This window comes from Benincasa hispida, chromosome 5, assembly GCF_027475165.1.
Source record: "Benincasa hispida cultivar pf3 chromosome 5, pf3_genome.v1.1, whole genome shotgun sequence".
Lineage (NCBI taxonomy): Eukaryota > Viridiplantae > Streptophyta > Magnoliopsida > Cucurbitales > Cucurbitaceae > Benincasa > Benincasa hispida.
Window position 1 is genome coordinate 1,997,436 of NC_143482.1, and position 8,984 is coordinate 2,006,419.

General features: G+C 32.3%; 1 protein-coding gene across 1 annotated transcript; it reads right to left on the reverse strand.

The window, feature by feature from the left end:
- Window positions 1-4,740: 4,740 nt before the first annotated feature.
- Window positions 4,741-8,266, reverse strand: LOC120078678 (EamA-like transporter family). Its single transcript, XM_039032977.2, has 4 exons — window positions 7,976-8,266; window positions 7,075-7,759; window positions 6,555-6,978; window positions 4,741-5,678 (listed from the first exon to the last, which is right to left on the reverse strand). The coding sequence occupies exons 2-4, from the start codon at window positions 7,603-7,605 to the stop codon at window positions 5,362-5,364; spliced, it is 1,272 nt and encodes a 423-aa protein (XP_038888905.1). The 5' UTR covers window positions 7,606-7,759; window positions 7,976-8,266; the 3' UTR covers window positions 4,741-5,361.
- Between the last annotated feature and the right edge of the window lie 718 nt (window positions 8,267-8,984).

An 8,984-nucleotide genomic window follows, 5' to 3' on the forward strand; every position in this document is an offset into this window, starting at 1 on the left:
ATTCTTTGTTTATGTCAATACCATAAGAAACTACCACTTTAACCCCAAATGCATTTCTTCCTTCTTCGTTTTGTAGTTGCTCGATTTGGAAAAAAGAATCTGCACTTTTTTTATGTTCATCTTTTTTTTCTTTTTTGCATTCTTCTTCTTCCACTTCTTTTTTCTCTTCTTATTGGTTCTACGTCATTATCTTCTTCATCATTATCTTATTCTTCCTTTTTTTCTTTTGTGTTTTTCTTCTTCTTCGTTATGTAGTTTTTTCTCTTCCTTCTTCGTTCTACAGTTTTTTCATGAAGAAAAAAAATGAAGTTGTGTCTGATGAGAAACTAGAGGAAGGAGTGAGAATCGAGAGCAAAAAGCAAGAAGAAGAATTCAAACAAAGGAAAAATCGAAGAAAAAATTGCAATCGTGTCTGATGGGAAGCTAGAGGAAGGAGCGAGAATCGAGAGCAAGAAGCGGGAGAGATGATCTAAACAAAGGAAAAAATCAAAGAAAAATTGCAGTTGTGTTTGATGAGGAACTAGAGGAAGGAGCGAGAAGCTAAAGGGAAATGCGAAAGCGAGAAGTGGGAGGAAGAATCCGAACAAAAGAAAAAATCAAAGTGTAGTTGTGTCTGATGAGGAGTAGAGGAAGGAGCGAGAATCAAGAGTGAGAGGAAGGTTCTTGCATGCGTTTTGAGGTCAAATGGGTTCTTTCACATGTGGCTAACATCAGCAGAAGGTAATTTTTCATTCATTTTTTAACCTTAGGCTATTTCTCATTTGGGCACTTGAAAAAGGGCCATCCATACGAAATTCTCAATTTTAAGAAAGTTAGAATTTATTTCTATGATTTATAATTAGAGTTTAGTCCTTATTGTGAATGTGGTAATTTTATATTGAATAATATGTGTCTGTTTGCAAAGGTGAATGAGAGCCTAAACAAACTAAACAAAGAATATAAGAAAGGAAAAATACTAATTAGGAGACTTTACAACTCATAATTTGAATCATTAATACCCTCCCTCAAACTTAATGTGTTAAAGTGGCAACCAACTTGAGTTTGTGAGATAACTTAATCAAATGATCGGGTGATGAGGCTTTGGTGAAGACACCATGCTCTTTAATGGAGATGGATCATAAGAGAAGTGATGTAGCATAAAGAGATGAAAAGGAGTATTCCTCTGAGAATCAAGATCGCAAATCTTTTATTAGAATGATAATGTATTTCATATAAGAGGAGAACATTCCTATTTATAGAGTTTTATTACAAGTGCAGGTAAAAAGAGAATTAATCCTTGCCCAATTAATCCCAAACACCCCTAAACAATTAATTTAGGGGTGTATATTGCAATTAATTTAATGCAATAAAATATAACAACAAATTAGTTGCAAAACTAAAGTAGGGGAAGGATAGAGAAATTAACACTGGGAATTTTATGGTGGTTTGACACAACCGACCTACTTAGAGTCGAACCACTATAAAGTTTTTTTTTTCAGGAGCAACACGGTTGAGGATAAAACCGTTACAACTACTCTTTTTGATCAAGAGTAACTCTTACAATGAATTTGGAAATGAAGAATAATGTGAGAAAAACTCTGTTGAAGAGTAGATTTACAAGTTTTTCCTCACAACAAATCAATCCTCACAGTATATAAGATATCTCTCTAAAAAATTAGATGAAAATAAGAAAATTGAAACTTAGAGAGACAATAACAATGGTGACTTTGAGTTATGGAGGATTGAAAAATAATGTAAAATTGTTGTATTAATTTGGAGAATAAGATGTGTTTAAATAGAGAATGAGGATGGTGAAATCCCAATTTAATTTGGGTAATTGAATGTTGGTAAAAGAAAATTGAATGGTGGAGATTTAAATTTAACTAGTCATGAGACACAAACAGAAAATTATATAATAATATATATCTTTTAAATTCATTTCTTTTAAAACCAACAAAAAGTAAATGTTCATCATGTGTCCAAAACTAGCTGTTAAATACAAACATAAAATAATATTAAATTCATTTTCTTGTTAAAATCAAAATCAAAAGTCCATCATATGTCACTTTTCCATGCATATTTCAATTCGTCTACTTCAGAAAAATTCTGCCACATTACAGCTCGAGATTTTTTCCTTAAACTTGTTTCAACCACATCTTCTTTGTTTGAGCTCCGTTTTGGGCGATTCAAATTGCGTTGAAATCGTTGTTCTGAGCTCGACGCAATAGACACTTCAAAACACTCAAATTGTGAATAAATAAAAGTAGGTTTGTTATCATCAAAATGTTAATTAATTATAATTAATTAATTTGAGGTTAAGAGTGAAAAAAAACCAACACAAATGGATGTCATTCGAGTGATTTGAGCTAATTAGAATTATATTACTAAATAGAGACTATGTATGAAGATTTTATCAAATCATAGAGATTATTTGTGAGGTTTTATCAAACCATAAAGACTGAATTTTAACTTTTAAAATCATAATAACAAAAATTGAACTTTTTGCAAACCATATGGACTAAATTTGTAATTAAACTTTATAGAATAATATTCACTAAGTTGTCGAAGTTGGCTATTAGAGGTTTGATTCCTCCCCTCCATATATTCTAAAAGTCATCCTCTAAGATAATCATCTCCAATATATCATAATCATCTCGAATATATCATTCTTAATTTTAGAACCGTCCATTTGGGGTGTTCATGGGTTGGGTTGGGTTAGATTGAAAGACTTTTTAGACTCAACCCAATTGTTCTTGTAAATTTTTTCAACCCATATAACTCTTATTAAAAAATGAACTCAATCCAATCCAACCATGAAATATTTAGGTTGGGTTGGTTCGGATTAATCGGGTCATTTATTTAAAATTTTGTTCTAAAAAGAAGCAAAACATAAACATGTAAAAATCTAATTTAATTATTTTCATATATTTAATTAAGATTAACAACTCAATCTCAATTTATATAGTGAAAATTTTATTTCTAAAATGCAAAGAAACTACTTTTAAGAGTTGTTGAAAAATAAATTATTCAAAAAATATTGGAATTAAATAAAATTAAAATCAATATATGTATAAATAATTGTGCTATAAGTAATTAAAAAATATATTTTAAAATCCGGGTTAATTCGGGTTGGTTTGAGTTATATTAGGTGAACCCATGAACCAACCCAATCCATAAAATTTTCATTTATTTAAATCCAATCCAACCCAAACCGTACGGATTGGGTTGGGTTGATCGGTTTTTTCGGATCATCGAATTTTTTGAACACCCCTACTGTCTATGCATAGCCAAATAATTTTCCAACTACTTTGCTGAAATTTTAGAATAAGAAGACTATTTTTGTTAATGTGGTTTTAACCTATTTTTAAATATAATTGAAGAAAAATAAGTATAAACCGTTAGCCTAAATTTCTTTGCATGATAGGCAGGTAAGACTTAAATAAATATAATTCAACTAACATATGAATGTCTAAGCGACTAAGAAGTGATTTCAACTCTCCTGTTCTTATTGCGTTAAAAAAAAAAAAAGAAAAAAACTCCTTTCAAAAGGTATATTCCAAAGAAAGATTGATTTCATTTTTTATTTCACTGTTTTGCTGTAGTTTCTAAATATTCCAAAGAAAGATTGATTTGGTAAATTGCCACTCAGAATTTGAGAAGTTTATTATTATTATTATTATTAAGAAAAATTGCATAAACCATCCCCTAGTGGGTTACAATTACACCATTCAACTTGCAATCTGAGCATAGTTTGCTAATAGTTGCAATTAGCCCATTATTTTTTAATTAATAATTATAATTGAATATTTTAAAATTAAAAAATTTAAAAATAAAATTAAAAATAAAGATTCTCTCTCATCTCACATCCCTTCCTCTCTCTCCTCTCTCTTTTTTTCCTTCATCTTCATCATCTTCATCTGTCTTTGCCTTCTCCAGGAAACAAATAGACTAAATTTGAGTTGAAATTCAAAAGTTTTGGCCTCTTTATGTCTTGGAAATCCTTTTTCTCACTTAGCATAAGAGCAAAATAATGACAGTCTAAGACATCAATTATCATTTTAAAACAACTAGATAGTCTAATAGGTTTGATACTCTCGTTTCCTCATATGCTTGAAAATTGTTGTTAAGTTTCACTCTAAGCACCCGAGCCACCAAAATTCTCCATCAAAATAAGCACATTAAAATCTCTTCAACAAATTCAAATTCTCTTTCCTATTTCTCTACAAATCTCTTTACCTTCTCAAAATCTCTTCAGATGTTCCAATCGTTTCAAGTTTTGTTGAAACGACAATCTCTTCTCTCCCCCAATTTAAGTTACTAACAATCCACAACAATTCAACCTCCCGTCACTCGAGTTATTGTCATTGTCACATTGGAGTTCACGAATCCGATGGACAAAGGGTATAATTGATCGAATAGTGTAAAAAAAATAGTAAAATTTAATCATTTGACTTCTATCAATTTCCATCACGGATAAATAGAAGTCTATCAGTATTTTTTTCACTATTTTTATAAATAATTTAACATTTTCTCTATCTCTAAAAATTTTCCTTATTATTGTTGTTATTATTTAGTACAACAAAGGGAGATAGAAGATTTGATTTGACATTCCATTGGTAGTAAATGTCCACTACGATTGCCTCACTTTCATATCTTAATCTATGCTCTTCATTTAATAGTAATGAATGTGAGCTTTGCAAATAAATCCAATTACCAAGAAATAAATCAGCCAACATAAACATAAATGAATGGTTGAACAACTTTTTACAATCCTATACTCATTCAGCTTAGATTAATTTGTTTAAAGTGTACAACGTTTGCATCACTTTGACCAAATATCATTTGATGATATAAAAACAAAAACAAAACAATCATCCCATTATAACAATACACAAAAAAATCTACCATAACAACATTGTGAGCTCAAATTGCGTCTTCTATCTTCAAACGCGATCGAGTCAATGCACATAGCTCGAACACTACTTTGTCTATCTAGAATCACACAGCAACTTAGAGGAGATAAATCAACCAAGTCACTAAAATGACAAAATCAACGCAAATAGGTGACAGAGAAACTATATTAACACCAATGAATCTATATTAACACCAAACTGTCAATTCACCCTAACACAATTAGATTATTTCTTTCAGAGATGACAAACTCTTACTTGACGGCTATATTTACTTCCATCCTGTATGTGCTGAAAACCCTTTTGAGCATGTATTGATTATGCTGGTATATCATATTTCTGAATCAGGAAAAAGAATGGTATTCTTTTAGAAAAGCTATTTGACATTCTTCTATCTGTGTATGGCGCGGTTTTGCAGATTTAATCCCAACCTGCAGGTGCAAAATGGCAAATACAAACCAGCTTTTGCATACTATGAAATGCTAGCTGGATCTTGCCTAACTGATGTTGTGTGAACATGATCATCGGAAATCACACTCTCACTTGGCAATTCGATAGAGATGTCTTTGGAACAGTTAAATGCATTAGATGGAATGTTGATGCCAACAAAACCGATCATGACAGCCACAGCACCAAGATAATCCATGAGATGTGGGGCATTGCCTGTTATTGAATCAACAATGGCAGCCAATGGAACTTGAATTGTGAGACCAGCTGTTGCTACAGTAGTCGTGGTTAGAAGAACAGCTTTTGCCCACAAGTAATCACTCAGCACATTATCCAACAATCCTGAACATCAACAAGAAGTCGCAGTTCAACATAAAGTATTAACATGATACAAACATGTGGAAGAAGGATAAAAAGAACATAAAAATCCCTACAAACTTGAAAAGAAAGTAACTATTTCTCCATAAATACATAACATTTGTGAAATGAACGTGGTGAAAATGAAACAATACTAAATTCATCAAGAGCTACGAGAAAACAGTGGAAGAAAACATGGAAGCACTATGGGGTGCTAAATGCAAATTGTAAGCAGTTATTATAAATACAATATTTTTATTGCCTTACGTTACAAGTTTGGGATGACCTTTGGGATAGTGAAAAACATGTTTTGGCCGATTAAAAACACTTAAAAAGTACTCAAATTATTTTTAGTGCTTCTTCCAAAATTACTTGTAGAATGCATGTCATCGCTTAAAAGTAAAATTTTTAAGAGTCATCCCAAACTCTACATTAGAAGGCTGAAATAACAGAGACCAAGTTTCTCAAACCACTCCATGCACGGCATCTGTGAGTGTAGGTTTAAAATACATGCACGGCATCTATGAGTGTAGGTTTAAAATAATTAAGTGCCCAACCACCATGAATTAGAGATCGGATTCTTGGAAGTTAATTTCAAATGTTTACTAAATAGTGCTTACATTGTTGTAATTAGCCACCTAAAAGTTCTGCAATCCTAGTGCACCATATTCTAGGGAAAGAGTCTTGCAAATCATGTATATTTTATGAAAGTAAGTTTTTTCAAGATTTACTATGTCCAACCTCCAAACATCCAAAAGAGAAAGCATACAGCTTCCAATAGGTACAGATAGCTAACAGTCCCAAAAAAAAATCAATGTCAACGAAAAAGAATAACTAAGTCTTGCAAAGAAGTTTCCTGACCTTTGGCAACAATCATGCCGACTTCCTTCCAAGTCCTCAAGTGAAATGGTTCCACTTTGGTGAATTTGATTATAACGGCAACAGGAAGGAAAATAACAAGGTTGAAAAGCCCAAGGAACCCAAGAAATTGTGCCATACTAGCTTTGCCAGTCGTCTCATCATCATCGGGCAGTTTCTTGCGAATAAGGGTAATGTATACAGCATATAAGGCTGCTGAGACAAGAGAAAGAACATCACCAAGTAGAGGATTTGAAGCAGTATTCAACATCATTTCAGATTGTGAATCCCCCAGGCTGACAATTATTGTGCCCCCCATACAAAGGAGAACACTAGCGAGCTTCACCCATGTAAACTTCTCGCCCAAAAATGCTAGAGAAACCAAAAACGTAAAGAGGCTGGAAGCACTGCTTAGGATGGTATTTGACTACAGTAAAACAAAGGAAATGGAGCTATAATATCGAATGTGATAAAATCAACCATGACCAATATAATAAAAGAAAGGGACTGGATCATCACTTACTGTAACAGTAGTATATTTCAATGATAGATTAAAAGTGAGCTGAGCAAGAAACCAAAAAGGGCATATCAATAAGCTAACTTTTGCCACTCTAATCCGCGTCCAACGCCCTTTTTCATCCACTTGTTTGTCATAAGACGAGCATCCTGTCTCTAACAGAATACTTTCTCCCTTCAAAATTGGTTGTCCATCTTCCCTATGCATATGCATTGAAGTGTTGTAATGATCAACATTTGTAACAAGAATGGTTTCTCCAAGAAGTATGGCTTGCTCTGGTTCCTCCCTTAATTCTTGTAATGCATTCAATTTTTTGTCTTTCCAAAATAAGTTTCCATACTTATCCTCCAAGAAACGTGCAATTTCAACAATTGGGATGTAAATAACAAACAATGAATTGCAGATGTATGTAACGAGGAATGGTGAAACACCTTCATCAACAACAGATTGAACTACAAAACTAGCAGCTATCCATATGGTTGCAACCAAAAATATATAAAACAAACCGATTCCCCATCTCCAAACTTCATTTTTCATCTCTTACAAATCTCAATGCAATTGCAGCCTCCAACTTTATCCCAGAAATTTATCCCAAATCCCAACCTCAAAAAACCTAAAGGGTCAAAAGACAATCTCCTCTGTATTTATAACAAAATGCAGCCACAAATTCCACTCTCCGACGCAATTTAACCTACGCGTAACCAAAAAGGCACTCAAATTCAAGGAAGAAGAAATGAACACGAATTATAACAGAGTGCGATCAAATTCCAAAAGAAGGTAAACATTACAAGTATCGAAAACGGAAAAATAATAGAATTGCAATCAAAATGACGATCGAGGTCGGAAGTCGAACACATGCATCAGAATCCATAGAAGGTTTGTAGAATCATCATTTTTCTATACACACCATGAATTCCAGTCGTCGAATTTTGTAATCCTTGTGAAACAGATGCATCTGGGAGATTGAAACCACGGGAATTTTGGGCTAATGACGATTCAAGCTGTAGAATGAAAGAATCGGAGAAGAAAAGTTCACCACGGCGGCGAATCGACAGAAACCCAAAGAGATTGGAAGAAAATATTCTTTCGACGTCATGGCAATTTCAGTGACTTTTAACACCAAGAATCGTCAATGGAGTGTTCGTCAAAGATACATCATACATCCACGTAATTTCTTTTTAATGTTTTTTCTTCTTCTAAATTTTCTATTGAAAACCATCTCATTTTTAGGGTTTGGGTTTTAAAAATAAAGTTTAAAATAATATTTTTTTTATTATAAATATCATAATATATAAGTGAGACCTAACATTTGCCCATTACTCCATGTATTGTCCGTGTGAATCAAGATTACAGATTATATATATGGAACATGTAATCCACCTTCTACTTGTCAAATTGTTTAGAAATAGTGATATTTTGTGGGTTTTGTAATACATGCACATTGGTGAGAAAAATCTATTCCAAATTTCCATCTTCTATATTTTCTAAATTTCATATATTTTATTTTATTTATTTATCATTATTATATTTATATATTATTATATTATATTTTCTCCATATCCGTGCTCTTGTTGCGCTTCTCGATTTTACAACATGTTATCAATACAAGTCCATGTTATTTTCTCCATTAAAGGTATATTTTTTCCCTCTTTCTTATAATTAATAAACTAAATAGTATTTTGTATGTTTGATATATACTAAATTTCTAATAGAAATCTAACGTCGTGTAATAGTGTTACCATGACAAATTTTACAAAACTAGAATTCTCCATCATTAACATTAATGATAGAAGTTATTTATAGTGTGTGTTTGATGCCGAAATACATCCGGATGCAATGAACCTTGGGGAAACAATCATAGAAGGGAATACGACATCAAATCAGGAAAAGACAAAAGCCACGAACTTCCTTCACCA